A 17,558-nucleotide genomic window follows, 5' to 3' on the forward strand; every position below is an offset into this window, starting at 1 on the left:
CAGCCCCATGTAGAGGGCATTACAGTAATCCAGTCTCGAGGTGACCATAGCATGGATCACTGTTGCCAAGTCATCGTGTTCAAGAAAGGGGACCAACTGCCTTGAAATCTGCAGCTGGTAAAAAGCTGACTTGGTAGTGGCAGCTACCTGGGCCTCTATTGTTAAAGAGGAATCCAAGAGCACCCCTAAGCTTTTAACCTTGGGCGCTAGTGTGAGCTGTGCTCCATCAAAGGTCGATAAGCAGACCTCTGGTCCCAAACCACGATGGCTCAGATACAGGACCTCTGTCTTCATCGGATTTAATTTCAGTCCACTCAGCCTGAGCCACCCCACCATAGCTTGCAATGCTGCAGACAGATCTTCCGGGGTGGAGTTGGACTGACCACCCATCAGCAGATAGAGCTGGGTGTCATCAGCATACTGGTGACAACCCAGCCCATACCTCTGGGTGAGGGGGCACATGTAGATGTTGAATAACATTGGAGAAAGAACCACTCCCTGCGGCACACCACAGATAAGTGGGTGTCGTCAGGACAGTTCATCTCCTAGTGCCACCCTCTGCCCCTGACCCTGGAGAAAAGAGGAAAGCCACTTCAAGGCCAACCCCTGAATCCCAGCATCGGCGAGGCAACAGGTCAATAGCTGATGGTCGACCATGTCGAATGCCGCCAACAGGGTCTAGCAACATCAGCACTGCCGAGCCACCTCTACCCAGGTGCCTCTGGAGGTCATATGTGAGGACAACCAGAACCCTCTCCATCCCGTGACCCGGACGAAAACCGGATTTATGTGGGTTGAGCACAGAAGCATCATCCAGAAAACTCTGAAGCTGCACCACCACAGCCCTTTCAATCATCTTGCCTAAAATCGGCGACTGAGACACCGGCCGGTAATTTACCAATTCAGCCGGGTCTAAAGATGACTTTTTTAGAAGAGGGCGAACCATGGCCTCTTTAAGAGGCTGAGGGAAGGTTCCTTCCAGAAGGCACCTGTTGACAATTTCCCTTAGGGGGACCCGTAGCTCCTCTTGGCCAGCTTTTATTAGCCAGGAGGGGCATGGGTCCGACCTACAAGTGGTTGGGCGCACAGTGGAGAATTCTGTCAACTTCATCCAGGCTGACTAGATCTACCAACAAAAGGATCTACCAACAACTCCCCCAATGAACCACTAAATGTTGGGGTGGGGGGCAGAATCCATGATTCCTGGGCCGGATGTAGACGGCAGGAGACAAAAGCCAGTGGGTGAAAGATAAAAGGCTTGCTTGCACTATATTGTACTTTATTTAGCTAAATTTCAAGATAAGCATATGTCAAACTGTACACATATTTATCAATAATAAAGAGATATCTTGGATGCCAAAATGGAGGGCCCAACAGACAGTCAGAAATGGCAATCCCAAGCCTTTAAAAATTTCTACCCTTTTGTTGCTAAGCATTTCCATGGTGGGTGTCACAAAGAATGTCATATCAGTAACAATATACAGGCCCTTCCTGCTAACAACATCATAGACCGCACACCACTGTGGGACTGATCAAACGTCATTTGGATAGCACTGGTCGGCCTGTCCTTAATCTATAACAGTTTACATTTGATGATGGTACACTCTATTCTTGAGGAATATAAACAATCTGGAGGGTACAGTTGGGCTAGTTACAGGGTGTTCATGAGACGCAGGCAGAGCTGGACTGCAATGCCATTGGGCAGAACCAGAGACCATTCTTACTTGAATATGGGCCTTAGCATCTTTAGAGAGTATATTGAGAGGAACAGAAATTCTCATGTCTCCACCTAAGCTAAAATTCTGCCATACTAAACAAAGGGACAGCTCTCCTTTTCAGACTTCTCCCCATGTGGACTCTTGGACCTTAGCCAGTCTGGGTGCCAGGATTTGGGGATCAAGCCCACCAGAACATGGACCATCCAATCATGATGTGTTAACACATCAAAGCGTTAGCATGTTTTCCCTGTCACTTCTAAAGGATGCTCTCCATCCAGAGAAGAGCACCTTTCCCACATTTTCCCAGTCACAGAGATGCCACTGTGCCCTTCCACCACCATAACAGTCACAACATATTTTGCTCCTCTGCCTCACCCACACCACACACTGTTAGAACCAACTCAGGAAAAGGCCCTCTAAAAAATATACATGACAGTGCTGCCTGAAGTGGATGAGAGACAAGGCAGTCCTGACTTCAACTGACCACTGCAGAAGGCATTCTAGCCCTGGCAGTCACAGATCTCACCTCTTCTAAGGAAGGAAAGGAGTGTAAACTCTGCATGTGTGTGTTTGTGTAGGTCTTAGACCAATCTGTGTGGCCTGTTCCACTTTCACCGCCTATGCAGTCCCTCACTCTTTCCCCTGTGCCTGCCAGCTCATTGTGGGGAGGCATTCACTGATGCAGCAGCAACTTCCGCCTGCTTTTCAGACCCCAGTGGTGCAAGGTGCTTCTGGGACATAAATAGCCAGGAGTTTGGATTCTGAGGGCCACACTATGGATGTCCTAAGCTGAGCCAGAAGCCCCAAACCAAGGATGCTCAAGTCTGTAAAAAAAATGACTTCAATGTTAACTTTTGTACAAAATTTGAATCCAGTGACACTTTTAAGATCAACAAATTTTATTCTGGGTACACACATTTGCGCTTATACCCAAAGCTTATACGAATTCAAAAGCTTATACCCAAAAGAAAACTTTATTGGTTTAAAGGTGCCACTTGCTCTTTTGCTTTAGATTAACATGACTGCCCACCTGAAAGTACACAAAGGACAGAAGGAAGTTCCTGAGAAACAAAGGTGCTTCCTAATATAATCACGGCCTTGCTGGATCAGACCAAGGCATGTCCCTCTAATCCAGCATCCTGTTTCATAGGGCGAATGTCCCCAGAAGGGCTACAGACAGAGGCCTATGCTCCCCATTGCTTAACCCCTAAGAACTGTTGTTCACACAAGCACTACCTCTGAATATAGTTTACATCACTACCTCTGAATATAGTTCACTCAATGCCTAAACTGCTTTCTCCCCTCACCCCAAATTCCTCAAGCAACTCACAACTTTTGGGAAATGAAAGTGGTTTCCTTTTTAAAAATAATAATTCCCTTTACAAATTAAAATCATACAAAAATGGATTAAGAGATGAAACGAGGAAAGAGAAAAACACTAATTTTAAAATGTTGAATTTCAAAGGCAAACAAAAGCAGCAGAAACGACTCTCCTAGGTGTCTATATTTAATTCTGCACATGTGAGAAGTTCAAGTGTTGACTTAGAGCTTGGGCAGGGATATAATGGTGAATTCACCTTCCGCCAGTGCACTCCTGAATCTCTAGTAAGAAGCAGTTGGCTTTGCAGAACTGTCATAAAGGATTCAGTGAACCTGCGGATTTCCCATCTGAGACCTCCATAAACTAAAGGCGCTTGCTGCAGCTTGTGATTGGGACCAGTAATTTATGTGAAAAAGCAATTTAATCTGTCAGTTCTGATTAATTCCATTTACCCTTTCCCGTAGCAGTGACAAGGAGGGAGGGCTCAAGCAGACATAGCCGGGCCTGAGGGAGCTCAGGGGCCTCTCAGTTTTTTTGCCCGGAGTTTAAGACTAACAAAAACTTTTTCCACACGGTATGGCAAAAACTACCCCGGGAAAAATCAAACCGGCTCGATGGTCCCTCGGCCAATCCGTTTGGAGGGCACTCCCACACCAGCCAATGAGGGAGAAGTAGATGCAAATAGCGTCGACGTCACAAAGGGAGGTCCCATTCATTCCTTTGGAACGTTCGGAAAACTTTTGGAGTCGGGATTTTGTGTAACAATTTTCGGAACTTTCCCCAGGACTCCGGAGACGAAGGAAGCGCGCGCCGTGCTGGCTACCATGGCGCCGGAGCGCGGCAGTGATGGGCGCTCGCTGCTCCCAGAGGAGCCGGCTTGCAGCACCGAGGGGCTACCAAAAGCTTTCCTACAAAGTTTGCGGACCCTCTTCGACATCCTGGACGATCGCCGGAGGGGCTATGTGCACCTGCGGGAGATCGAGTCCCGCTGGCTGCAGCAAGGAACTGAGGCCAGGGAGTTGCCGCGGGGCGTCTTAGAGGGGCTCCGCCGAGCCGCCCCGGCCAGCGGCTACCTCACCTTCGAGAGGTTTGTGCTGGGATTGCGAGCGTCTCTGCTCACCTCGGACAAAAGCCCCAGTCCGACGATCGGTAGCAACAGCAAGGGTCCAGGGCTCAGAGAAGAAGTCAGAGAGCCCGTTACAGAGAACCGACTGGGAAGAAGCGGAGGCGCTTCTCGAAGCCTGGAAAAGATTCCCAACCCTCGGGTGGAACCGAATCAATGCAAGAGAGAGGGTGAGTGAGGGAGAAAGGAGGAAGAGGCGATACTGAACAGGAACCGAGGCTCAGCCCCGGAAGAGCCCTGAACGCCTAAGCCTAGCTTCTAAGGACACACGCCATAGTTATTTCTTACTGTCGATGAGAGTGTCTTCTACCAAGTTCAGAGTTGCCTCTATACATTGGAGCTAATCTTTACATTAATTGTTCTCTCTCAGCCTGTCCTGCTTCACAAAAACGGGAGGGGCGTCGCTCCCTATAAGACGTGTGGGGGATGTTAATAAATTCGCCCTCACATACCCAGCATTAAACGCACCAGAACCTCTCTTTTTGTAGAGGAGACCGGGATTTCAAAAAGACCTGTTTTGAGATTGCTGGCAGTTCAACTGGGATCAGCATGTGTGAAGACTCTTTCGTTTCCATATATTTCCTTGGGTGTAATGCAGGAATCAAAAGAAATACTTCCTTCATGCTGGAATTGATCTGAGAAACAGACTGAGGGGCGTGGTGGTAGGGGGGAGAGAGTAGTATGTGGAAACAGCGAGATCCTCATAGATTCCTTCTCAGTGCATTCATGGTTCATTCCCAAGATCACCTTAACTAGATTACTTCTCTTGTAATGCTTTTAACATCTCTCACTTGCTGTCCATCCACAGCAGGAGATGCTGGGTGGAAGCTGTCACAAAACGAGACTGCCTCGAAGGGCCTGGGGGAGGCCCGAAGACAGCAGCGGGGCCGCTGTGGACACAGGAGACACACCCTCACGAATGGCGTGGACTATGGCATGGTAGGCAGGCCCTTCTGTCCAACGTTCTAGCACAAGAGATGGAAAATCTACTTGGACTTTCTTCCTGTTTCATGACATAAATGACAGCTAGGATCTGTAGGCTGCGTCAAGTCTGCTTGGACTGCCCTTGGTGCATTTCTGATTCTTCCCTCCCTGCTTCCAACCTCAGCCCCTTGTGCTGTGTTGCATAAAGATGCTTTTTGAAAATCCGCTCTGTTGCAAAAGCGGTTTTGCCATGTGCTGTGGCAGCCTGCTGCTGTTGGAGAGACATACGCTCAAAGCCCCCTTTGGTGCCAGTTGCCTAATCCAGGTTTAATCTGGATTGTGGGTGTCTTTTACAGTGCAGGTGTGTTCAGACTAGTACAGCGTTGCTAGGAAGATAAGTTTGGCACCAAGCTTCTCTTGCAGGTATCCTTATTGTGCGTGTTGTGGGTGCATCTCTGGTACCAATCATGTATTTCTTTGGATTACAGTCACAAAAACAACTGATCATTTAGGATCCCCATAGTCAGTGGTAGAGCAGTGATGCTAGGTGATGGACAAGAATGTGCAAATCCATCCTGACAGCAGTGTCATAAGCTTGGCTAATTTCTGGACTCACATATCCTTCTTATGGACACCCTCCTTGCCATCCCTTTGTTCTGCCAAATGTGCCTATCAGTGTGCTGGATGCATTGTGGGCAAAAGTATGCCAAGTGGCTACCCCAGAACTGTGGAACTCCCTTCCTCTTAAGACTTGCCAAAGTCCAAGACTGGGCATTTTCCCACCTTTGGGGTTGACTTTTTAGCTGGCTGGGATTAAACTGGAATGAGATAAACTTAATTAGATTAATTTTGGCCCAATCACATTGGTGGATTTTAAAAGGATATTTAAGCCCAAATAAAAGGAACTCAGCCTTTCTTTATCCCAGAATGTGAGTCTCTTGTTTCTCTCCCCCTCTTCAACGTGGAATATATTTCTCACTCCATTAGTGTGTTTCTGTGTGTTTGCTCTCAGCTAACAGCAGGCTTACTCACTCATCCCTCACTGATCCGGATTGATCGGCCTAGTGGGGTCTCTTGTGGCTTGCCGCAGCTGGGATGTGGCCTTTTGCTGGAGTCTGTTCACTCAGGTGGCCTCTTTTCCCCCTTCCTCCCTCCCTCCTCCTGTAGTGGGTACAAGCTCCTCTCCCCATCTCTCTATTTTCTCTGTGCCGCCACCTCCTCCCACATCCCCAGGATCTTCGATCAGCTGCAGACAGGATGCCCTCTGTCTCTGGCGGGATGCTGGCCTTTTCTCCTGTCACCATGGTAACAGGTCAGCCCTGGGCAGGAGGAGCCCGGGGAGGTCATTCGGTTGTGGATGGCCAAGGGAGCTGGATGGGGGTCCTTGTGGCATACAGCACCCTCTTTGTGCCTCTGACCAACAGCCTGCACAGCCGCAAAGCGCTCAGGTTTTTCCTCTGGGTACGTCCTTCTGTGGGTTGGGTGTGCAAGGGTGGTGTTGTGGTAATTTGCACACTTTAATTCTAGACTTTTGAGGGTTTATGTATACTTTGGGGCAAAGGGATAGGAAGGTGGTTGGCTGAAGAGTAGAGAATAGAAAGGAGCTATGGGTTGACACAGCCAGAGTGGTTAGAGCAGCTGGAGTTTTGGGTGGGAACTAGACAGATCTGGATTCTTCAAATCTCCACTTAGTCACAAAACTCCTTAATCTTGAGCCCATCACACTTTCTCAGCCTAACTTGCATGGTTGCTGTGAGGACAAAATAGAGGTAGGGAGCACTGTGGTTGTTGCCCTGAGCTACTTGTGGGGAGGGGAGGAATAAAAATGTGACAGATATATTTCTGTGGCTAACTTCCAAAAAGAGAGACTACTGAATATACTCGGATCTGTGTGTACATTGTGGGGCTATGGGAAGAAGCTCAGTGTGGTGATGGCCACATACTCAGCTTCACAAGACTTTCTGCTTTGGTGTTTTCTTGAGTTTGTTTTAATCCAAGCTTCTAGTCCTCTTGGTTGCCAGGGGACGCTTGAAAGTCTTTCAGCAATGGCATTTCAAAAGATGGGCACATTGCTGAAATAAGATCTGCAATTATCAGAGGTTTTAGCTCCAGACTTTGTTTGCACAACAAACTCGAGCTATTCCACATGATGTAAGTAACAAATCCTGATTCATGTGTAAACTACAAGGTTTTGTTCCTGCTTCGTGCCTCCTTCCCAATAGAGAGGACAACCCTCCCTGTGCTGCTGTCTCTGTGGCCAGGCAGCCATGAGTCAAGGCTCTGCTCAACAAACTGGTTTGTAAATTCAGATGTCATTAATAAACATAATTAGTACACATTTGTGGTTAAGAAATCAGCTACAAACTTGGATATTCTGCATTCAGAAGTCACAACTAACTAGGTGCAGTCAAGAAGACTCTTCCTCCATAGACCTTTGAAGGAAATGGCAGGTTGGTCGGGCTTCTTTCCTTTTGACTGAGACTGCTTTTCCTGTCTGAATTTTGGTTCTTGTGTCATTTGAATATATGTGTGTGCACATAGAGATGTTATGTCTCTTCCTTTATGAACTTTCTTGTGCATGAAGATCTTCGTTGGTGCTCCTCTGTTTTCCAATAGAGTATAGGTAGGTGGTGAGCAGAAACTGGGAGCTTTTCAGTGGCACCACTCTGCACCACTGGAACACTCTTCCCTGGGACGTAGCTTGTCGCCTTTGCTTCTGAGAGTCAGGTGCCAGACAAAGGGGTGGATGGGTGTGTGTCTCATTCTGATTGGGACCACATTCTGGTTTGGGCTCTTTGCTTTTGGTTCTGATTTTGATGGAAGGTCCTCTTCGTTTTCTGATGAATTTCATTTTGTTTTGGCATGCTTGGTGATGATTTCCTGCTGAGATTATTTTGACCATGAGGTTTGGTTGCTGCTTTACTGCTCCACCATCTCCAGCCATATGTGGCTCTTTCACACATATTATATCACTCTCAAAGCCCCCATCATCACCCCATTGGCCGGCTTGGAGAAGGCATTTCTCTCTTTAAATCACTTCTCAAAGCCAAGCCAGCCAGCAGTTTGGAGAATGCATTTAAAGTTAAAGTTGCTTTCTTCCCATCTCTCCCTCCCTCTCCCATTTGTTTTTCTCCCTTCCCTCATGTCTTTCAGCTCTCAAACATCTGACGGTCATATCTTGTGGCTCTCGAACATCTGACATTTATTCTATGTGGCTCTTACATTGAGCAAGTTTGACCACCTCTGATCTAGAGCAAGAGGGACAAAAAGTTTGATCTTAAAAAAAGATAAAGGAAGTGATAGAAACACTGTTGGGCCTCTGGCTCCCAAATCCCCAAGGGGTGATGAGTGAGAATTTAGCCCAGGCCTGAAATAATGGAGTCTCCAAGGGGCTTTTGGCCTTGGGAATAATTGTGGGTTTGAAAACACATAAAGAAGTAGATAGAAGGCAAACTGTCTCCTTGGACATGCAAATGCACACAATGCTGCTTCTGTGCTGTGATTGTGGGTGGGCACCTGAAACATCTTTGGCTTTGTGTCTTGGCAGCTGCAGCAAATGAAGGAGCTAGAAAAAGAGAAGGATTTTCTGCTGCAAGGGCTGGAGATGGTGGAGCAGGCCCGGGAGTGGTACCGCCAGGAGATCCGCATTCTGCAAGAACGCCAGAAGCAACTGGGCAAAAGCAAAGTTCACAGTGTGAGTAAAAAGGCTGCTGTTTAGTTGGGGTGTTTCCTGCAAGTAGGAGCAGCTTGCAAGGGATTTGTTGCCCTTTGACTTACCTCCTCATGGTTTGGCAAGTAGCTCCCCACAGTGTGACTTCATCCAATTGTGTGGCGTGGGTGGAGCCTGAAGGCCCGTTTGGGTGTGGCATGCCATTAGCACTTTCCCTGTTTCTGCTGGGGAGAGCTAACTGCAGAAAGCCAACAGGGTGCTGGTGCTAGTTTGTTTTGTTATTCCGTATGGCCATTGTTGGTTTACCCAATCCAATACCTGCTGCAGTACTAATGTGACTCCTCCCCACCCAGTCCCCTGCTTTTGAAAAAGAATGCAGGGAGAGGCTTGGGCTGGCCAAAGAGCAAAGTCTAGGAGCAGGAGACAGACTTCTTGGGAGTTATGACAGGCTCCAGCCAATCCTGCAGGAGTTCAGCCGCAGAATGTTGAAGGAGCCTCTGAGAAGGGAAATGAAGCATGCTGGAAGGTGCATGCTGGGACAGGAGTGGCACACTCCACCCCCTCCAGTGGAAAACAAGCAACCAGCATGGCAGCATGGCTCTTGCCTTGAAACTTCTCCTGTCCCAGACTCTGTGACTTGCATAAATGATGTACATTGAGCACATATGTGTGATTTATTATTCCTCATTGGTTCTGCTTTTGCTAGTCACAAGGAAGGCGAAAACTGATGTGCAGCAGTCTGATGGAATCAGGGCTTACCTGGTAATGTTGTTAACTCCTTGTCCTCCCTCCCTGCCTTCTCACCCAGGGCTTGCTTGCTGAAGGCAATCTGAGCCAGCTGAGCCACCTCCTGCCCAAGCTGCAAGAACTGAACCGCTGTCTCTGTGAACTGTGGTCTCTTTCAGCCAAGGTGAGGGGTTCAATTTCAGGGTAGACATAGGGGGAAACAGTGGAGCTTCTGAGATGGTGCCTCTTGCCACTGCCAGGCATTTTCTTTCAGTGACCCCTATGGCTTCTGAAATTTCGGTGGACTAGAAATCTAGAGAGCCAATTTGGTGTAGTGGTCAAGAGCAGCAAGCTCTATTCTGGAGAAATGGGTCTGATTCCCCATTCCACCTCACGAAGCCTGCTAGGTGACCTTGGGCCAGTCGCTCTCAGAACTCTCTCAGCCCCACCTGCCTCACAGGGTGCCTGTTGTGGGGAGAGGAAGAGAAGGTGATTGTAAGCTGCTCTGAGACTCCAAGTAGTGAACGGTCGGGTATAAAACCAACTTCTCCTCCTTCCTCTTCTTCCTCCATTCTAAGGGTCCTGAGCCCAGTGCCAATATCTTTGGCTGTGCAGAACAGATACAATTTTTTAATAAGCTGCCTTCCTTTCCCCTCTTCCAGCCTCCTAATGCCTGTTCTGCAGCTGTGAATAGCCCCGAATGTGCAGCCGTGTCCTCCCCTCCACTGGCAGGGCCCCAGCAGACCATCAATATGTTGAAAGAACAGAATCGGCTTCTTACCAAGGTGAGCCAGTGGTGGGCGAGGGGCTTGTGCTCTTTGTACAAAGCAGAAAATCCAGCTAATTCCAAGTTGATTTCTGCTGCCCTAGGCCAGTTGTGGATGGGTAACTGGCTCTTTGTTTGCTCTGCAGGAGGTGACAGATAAGAGCAAGCGCATCACTCAGCTGGAGCAGGAGAAATCAGCCCTCATCAAGCAGCTGTTTGAAGCTCGGGCCCAGAACAACCGTGAAACCAGCCAGTTGGATTCCACCTTCATCTAGATTGGGCCTTTGGCTTTGCTCTTTGGGGGTGGGGGGCGGCTTTTTGATAACCTCAGCCCTGGGTGTCAACTGCTTGCAGTGTCTGAGGTTGTAATTCACACCTGACTCTCATTCTGGGCCTTGAGACATTAGCTCTGTATCTTTGATACAGCTGGACATCTTAACAAGGCATGCCCATGTGCTTTTCTGGTCCATGAAACAGGAGTGCGGGACTGCGTTTCTCCATTCAGCTGACCCCCTGGATCCACCTTTTGTTTATTCCCCCCAAAACAAAGGTGTTCTCTTTTATCCTTTCTCTGACACTGTTCCACTGTGTGTGGTCACATAGCAGATCCTTTGCCCCAGTTTTGATGCACTGATTCTCTTCCTTGGTGCTGAAGTCCTCTCCTTCCTCTTTCCAGCAGCATAGCTTCCACTTTGTTGTGGAAAAAGAGCCTGCAATATTTCAGGAATATCAGGGACTCACCCCAAAGTTCCTAATCTGATTGCAAGACCCACACTTCAGATGAAACTCCGGAACATATTTCCAAAGTAGCTCCAATCCTAGAATAACAATTGTCATACAACATTGTGTGTAGTATAGGCAGGAGATCCTGAGAGAGTTTGGCAGCCGGAAGTTGTAGATCTTTTAGCATTATGCACCACTAGGTGGTGAGCTAGACTTGTTTTTAAGGCAAGAGAGGTTTCGGAGGTGGTCTGCCATTGCCTGCCTCTGCATCACACCCCTTGGAGGTCGCCCTTCCAAATAGTAGCCAAGGCTAACCCTGCTTAGTTTCCAAAATCTGACAAGATCAGGCTAGCCTGGGCTATCCAGAAATGAAGTCTCCTTTGCTAACAGGCTTTCCCTGCGTGCTAGACACAAGAGCTCCTGAGCCTATGCAGAGCAGCCTTCCTCAAAACAGTCCTTCCTGTAACTGGCTGCCTTGAACCACTTTCTCCAAACTTCCCCTACTATTTCTTTTCTTGTCTTTTTTTCACCAAATGCCCCTCAGACAGCATCAGACCCACAATATGAATGGACCTGCCTATAGCATGGTGGCTTGAAAGACTTGAAACTCAAAGAAGGAGGTGGGCTCAGAAGTGACTCAGCATTTCCCTTCTGCCCCCTTCAGCCAAGGATGGACTCTCAGCTCTGAGGGGAGGCTGAACAGAGAAGCACGCCCACCTTTACTGAATCAGAGCAAGAAGAAGAAACCAAGCACCATCCTCCGAGTCTTTTGCTCCTTAGACTCCAGGCCAAGAAATGATATCTTGACCCAGGATCATCAGTTCGACTGAGGACACTCTTGTCTTCTTGCACTGCTCCAGCTGAAGAAGTTGGCAATCGGAGGCCTAAATCCTGCACATGGCTGAAAATCAGCTCCATTGTTAATCTTCTTTTTTCTTCTAAAGTGCATGCAGCCTTTTCATTAAGCAAGCCTTTGCAAAATCCATGGTGGGGAAGCTGGGATTCTGAACTCCAGAGGGCCAATCTGACACCCTCCCCACCCCAGTGTTGGCAGCTCCTGTCATCACAGCCACAGTTTCCTTTCTTCCCCTCTATTTGCTGCTTCTTAGCTAACCAATGGCATGGTCTGGTAAAAGGGAGGCCACACCATGTTGCTGACCCTCTTGTCCAGTTTCCTTGGGGAGGGCTTGCAAACAGCTGATGAGCCAGTCCATTTAAACCCTTCCCCCAGCTGTTATCCAAAGAGGACAGAACTTCCCACTGCTGGAAGATAGGATACTGTGTGTATTGGCTTATTGGCCTGAGCCAGACTCACGCTACTTAAGGTCAGGTCTTTTGGTAACTGTGCTCTTTGCTTCAGCTTTGTAGTTCTCAATAGGCCCAAGAAAAGCCAAGTACAGAATGGCACAAGAATGTCCTTATGTTAAAATTCTGTGTACATAGGGCATATCTCTGCTGCAAACTAAATGCTCACTGGCACTGCAATACAGGTCCTAGCTTTTAATCCAAGCTGCATCTTTCTCTTGGTTCCTGGTGCCAGCAGGGGGTGCTGTGGAACTACATTAAAATTCAAACATGTTCTAACTTCTGGAACTGTTTTGAAAGCACAAATGAAGACAGGGTTCCTCCAGGCTCAGAAATAATTACAGGCAAAGTCTGGATCTCCTCCATCCTTGGATTCACCTATAAGTACTTAGAAACTGCTGGTATGTTTAGGTGCAGTTGATACAGTGGCAGTTGCTTAGAAATACAAAACATAAGGGCAGCAGGGTTGCCAATCCCCAGGTGGAGGCAGGGGACTCCCCCGCTTCTGGGTCATCAGAAAGCGTGGGGGGGGGAGTGTTTGCTGGACACTCCATTATTCCCTATGGAGACCAATGGAGAATTGATCTGCAGGTATCTGGGGCTTGAGGGGGGTGCTGTTTTTTTTTTAGATAGAGGCACCAAATTTTCAGCATAGCATCCAGTGTCCTCTCCCCAAAATACCCTCCAAGTTTCAAAAAGATTGGACCAGGGGGTCCAATTTTATGAGCCCCCAGAGAAGGTGCCCCTATCCATTATTTTCAATGGAGGGAAGGCATTTTAATGGTGTGTGGTCCCTTTAAATGTGATGGCTAGAACTCCCTTTGGAGTTCAATCATACTTGTCACAACCTTGCTCCTGGCTCCACCTCCAAAGTCCCCAGATATTTCTTGAACTGGACGTGGCAACCCTAGAGGGCAGGCAGAGAGAGAATGGGAGTTTCTGGGGCAGGAAGATTTGGCACATCTTGCTGCAGCCTTGCAGGAACAGTTATCATTGTTTGGTTCAAACTGGTGTGCAAATATCCATGCTTCCTCTACCTCCCCTTCCCAGATGAAAATCCAAGGGTGCATGCTGAGCTGTGTATCTCATGCAGACTAATTGGTTTGTTTATTTGTTTAAAACTGATAAATGTTTCCTGCCTCTTCAGCTGGACCTTCAGAAAGCTTGGTTGCAGAATGTTTTGATTGCTTCTGTAGCTGTGACTTTGTATATCTTTATAGAGTCTCCTGGGTGAAATCCTTTACCCACGTCATCCCTTCTTTTGTCCACCTACCCATCCTCCCATGGATCATTCAAGCTAAGGTCAGGGAGGAGGGTGCAAACAGGTAAGGCACTGCCCATATTGGAAAAGTGTAGGGCCAAGCCCATTTGAAAGAATCAGGTAGTATATTTTCTGATGCAGGCAGGTGATCTTGCATCTGTCAAGGTTATGATGTAATCCTCATCTTGAAGAGCCAAACCTTCTAGTCCTCATGAGGTAGATAGTTTGGCATGGGCTCTTTTAACTGTTATTAATCCTTCCCATTACTGGTGCAGTCTTCCTTCCTGGTTTTGGCTCCTATACACCTATCTCTCCTGCTTACTGCTTTTCGATACACTGTCTGAACTACCCCTCATCCTGCAACATTCTGCCTTTTCCATTCTCTCCCTCTGTTTTTCATTCTTTCAGCTTCCTTGCCAGTTTCCTGTTTTTTTTCTTTACCCTGCCAAACTGGCTTGTACCACGTCTCACCACTGACACTTTAACTGAACAGTTGGAATGTTTATGAACAGTTGGAATGTTTATGAGCATTATGAACATAGCACCTCAGCTATTAAGCTAAGGTCATTGAGGAGGGGGCTCAAGGACCACTCCTAATTTGTGTGTGTATGTATGTATGTAGAATAACATTTTCCCATGGTTGATATTTTTATATGTTTTGTTGTGTTGTTTTACAATATTCATGTACAGGACTGAGAATTTTCTTAAGAGATGGGCATCTATTGCCTTTAGATGTTTGGTTCAGATTCTCGTTGTGCAAAGACAAACTTGAGCTGCTTCACTGTATGATTCCTCAGTCTACACACAGCTGTATTGTACCTTAGCACTAAGATACTGTACAGATACTTTCCCTTCTTTCTCTTTGATCCATGGTACACTCCTACCTAATGTGTTTACAGTCTGAACTCCTGTATGTAGCTGTGATCTTATATGTAGTGTTTTTAACTGTTGTCTTTGGGTTTTTTAAAAAAATACTTGTGTATAAATGTGACTGTGGAGGGTTATGTCCCTACCCCGCAATAAAAACAGAAGGGAATCTTAGCATATTTTTCTGGATAAACAGAGACTGAACGAGAGATTGGATTTGAGCAGAATGTGTGAGACCACGAGCCAAAGGGCTGGATTCTGCAGTTGAATCTGGGCCAGCCTGATCTCTGGGATACGATTTGTTCTTGTCTTTTTTTTTTTTTGTATATGTAAATTGTATTTTTATCGTCTTTTTACTTGTTGTCACTTGCTTTGGGAGAAAAGCAACCAATAAATATAACTAGTGAACTAGTAAATATACTAATTGATGCAAGGTTTTTTTTCCTCCCTTCCAGTTGGACAACTGAGGTTGCCAAGGAAAAGATCCTCTTTCAGGCCACCAGAAGGAACTGCAGTCGCAACGAGATGAAATGGCCGTTTGCAGAATAAATTATATGAAGGTAGATGGCACAACCACCTGGGCACTTCCACCTGGAGTCTGCCCAGCTAATGACTCACACAGCTTTCCTAAACAAAAGTTTTAACTAAGCTTGCTATCAAATTTTGCAAACTTGCTGATTCCGTTCACAGATCCCTGTTTCAATTTGGCTTCTCCCTTAGGTGAATCAAACCCAGGAGTTTTTGATTTCACTGTTTTCCTCTTTTTTCACCATGAATCCATACAGCAAGAGATAGATACTTTCCCCAGTATTATCTGCACATCAGTAAATGTGCACTTTACATATATAATGTATATAAATGATATGCATTATGACATATGCGTATGCACACACACTTTGAAACACCGCTGCTATCTATGAAAAAGGGTAGACTGAAACCATTCATAATGACATCTGGAATTAAAAAGAAACAGAGCACATTCACCTCCTCCCTCAATTTACAAAAAACAACAACCAGGTGCCAAGTAAGCTTTACAGGCCAGGGAGTTTTGCAGTCTAGGGCCTACCACCAAAGAAAACCCTGTTTTGTGTATCTGCTCTCAGACTTTTCTGGGTGGGGGAATGTGAAGCAAAGCCTTTCTAGCAGATGAGCATACTTTATTAGACATTATTAGTATTTGCCCTGCTAGGTCAGTACACTTCTATTTCTCTATAACTTCCTAGTGAGATAGTTAATATTACTCAATGTGTTGATTATCATAATTCCTGCAATTTGATCCATTATGCAATTAAATATTCTGTTTTCTGGAAAGGGAAATGATTATGTCCAGGTTGCAAACACACTGCAAGCCAGGTTCTTGCACAAGAAATAGACCATTTTAGTAGCATTGTTTAAAATTGCTATAGATTTGTACAGGCCTCAGATTTAGTGGGAGCTCACAGGAGTGCAGCTCCTGAACCTTTCTGAGAGTTCCATCTCCTTGTCCATTGAATAGTATGTGCAGCTGCATAACAATCCCTGGATGAGCTCCACCACCTATTTTTCTACAAAATGACCCCTGTATTTGTGTCTTCTTGTTTCCTGCTTTGGCTGCTGATGACTGTCAGGAGAAAGACAAGCATGTAAATATTTTAAAGTACCCAAAGATGACTTTGAATATTCTCAGCATCTCTCTGTTTAGCGTATGTGCTGCCGAAGCAAGCACTGCCTCTCTCTGTTGAAGGCAGAATTGTGTTGACTCATCTGTTCTTTCCAAGAATGTCCTTGCCATTCTTTCGATACATGCATGCACACACACATACTTCTAGGATCTCAAGTAAAGGACTTTCACATCACTCATGGGAACTGAACCTGGGATCTTCTACATGCAATGCTGATGCTCCACCTCCGAGACACAGCTTCATCCAATAACCCCACTTACCTGAACACTGCTATTGTCTGTGCTCTGTCTTACTCCTGATATATATTTTAAAGCAAGTTCATAAATTACCTGTGTCATGCTGTAAGGCGTGAGCATGGAATTCTGCAGATTAAGTGCTGGCTCTCCTCCCATGAAATGTAGGTGAGATGAAGGAATTGCAGCTATATCAAGCTGTGACTTGTAAAGTAGACCAGAATGCTCTTGGCCTGGGAAGTCAGGTAACAGCAGACAGCCAGTCCCACGTCTCTGCTGGATTTAAATCTTACGCACCCAAATATTTTCTGCAGTGCTGCTGAATGAGACTACCAGGCCTTTGCCATTTGCCATGTCAGGTCACTGCCACCTCACCACTTGTCTGTTGACCTTCCTCTTTTTCTGCCAAGTGGTAGTTTTCTATCTGTTGTGAAGGCATTTGTTGATTATTTTAATCCTGGGTGGTGTATTAAAGCGAAAATGCAGAGGAGTCTTGGGGCTCTTCCAAGTCCAATTTTAACTGTAGCATTAAGCATTCATGGACTACAGTTCACTTTTGGCAGACATATATATGGGGTTATTATTTTGGATATCTCTGTGAATGAGGCTCCAGAATTATTATACTTGAAGGAGGCCCTGCTCTGTGTTGCCCTGTCTTTTGAAGTGAGGCAAGTGATCCACAAGACAACGGGGTCTTCGGTGCTGTGGCACCAGAATTCTGGAACTCGCAACCATGTTTTGGTTTGTCATTAATTTTTAAGCATCTTTCATCACCTCTGTGACTTGTTGAGATGATCTTGATGTTGGCTTTGTTGATACAGATCACTTCTTTTAAGCCATGTTTCTGTTGCTTATCAATATGGTTTTTAGGGGGTGGGGAAGACTTGTTTATATGAAGCTGGGGAGTGTTTTGTTGGTGATCATAACTAGGGCTTTGTCAAAGGCTGCAGGACCTATTGGCTGAATGGCTGGGCTGCAAATATTTGCAACAAATGGATCGCTCAAATGAGAAGCCTGCCTCTGAGCAGCTCTCTGGCAGGACTTGGGCTTCAGAAGTACAAAGACTCCTCTGCCATTCTCTCCCAGCTGGAGTGTACTTCCTGTTTCAGTCCTCTGAACATACATTTCCTCTCTTCGCAAAATTGGACGATCTTGTTCGCGGAATTTTCACTTCCTTTTGTGAAGCCCTTGTTTTCAACCACAAGAAGTTCCTGCTGCCCTGTGACAAACTAGTTGCTCAAGCCTGCAGGGTGACTCCTC

At 46.5% G+C, this 17,558-nt stretch overlaps 1 protein-coding gene across 2 annotated transcripts; it reads left to right on the forward strand.

The window, feature by feature from the left end:
- The first annotated feature begins 3,729 nt into the window (after window positions 1-3,729).
- On the forward strand, window positions 3,730-11,050 carry SAPCD2 (suppressor APC domain containing 2). 2 transcript variants are annotated; one of them, XM_060250896.1, is made up of 6 exons: window positions 3,730-4,332; window positions 4,974-5,101; window positions 8,634-8,780; window positions 9,565-9,666; window positions 10,145-10,267; window positions 10,395-11,050. In XM_060250896.1, the coding sequence occupies exons 1-6, from the start codon at window positions 3,864-3,866 to the stop codon at window positions 10,521-10,523; spliced, it is 1,098 nt and encodes a 365-aa protein (XP_060106879.1). In that variant the 5' UTR covers window positions 3,730-3,863; the 3' UTR covers window positions 10,524-11,050. The 2 variants fall into 2 exon arrangements, with proteins under 2 accessions (XP_060106879.1, XP_060106878.1); XM_060250895.1 differs by having other exon boundaries at window positions 3,731-4,332; window positions 4,971-5,101.
- Window positions 11,051-17,558: the final 6,508 nt, after the last annotated feature.

Source organism: Heteronotia binoei, chromosome 12 (genome assembly GCF_032191835.1).
Source record: "Heteronotia binoei isolate CCM8104 ecotype False Entrance Well chromosome 12, APGP_CSIRO_Hbin_v1, whole genome shotgun sequence".
Taxonomy (NCBI): domain Eukaryota; kingdom Metazoa; phylum Chordata; class Lepidosauria; order Squamata; family Gekkonidae; genus Heteronotia; species Heteronotia binoei.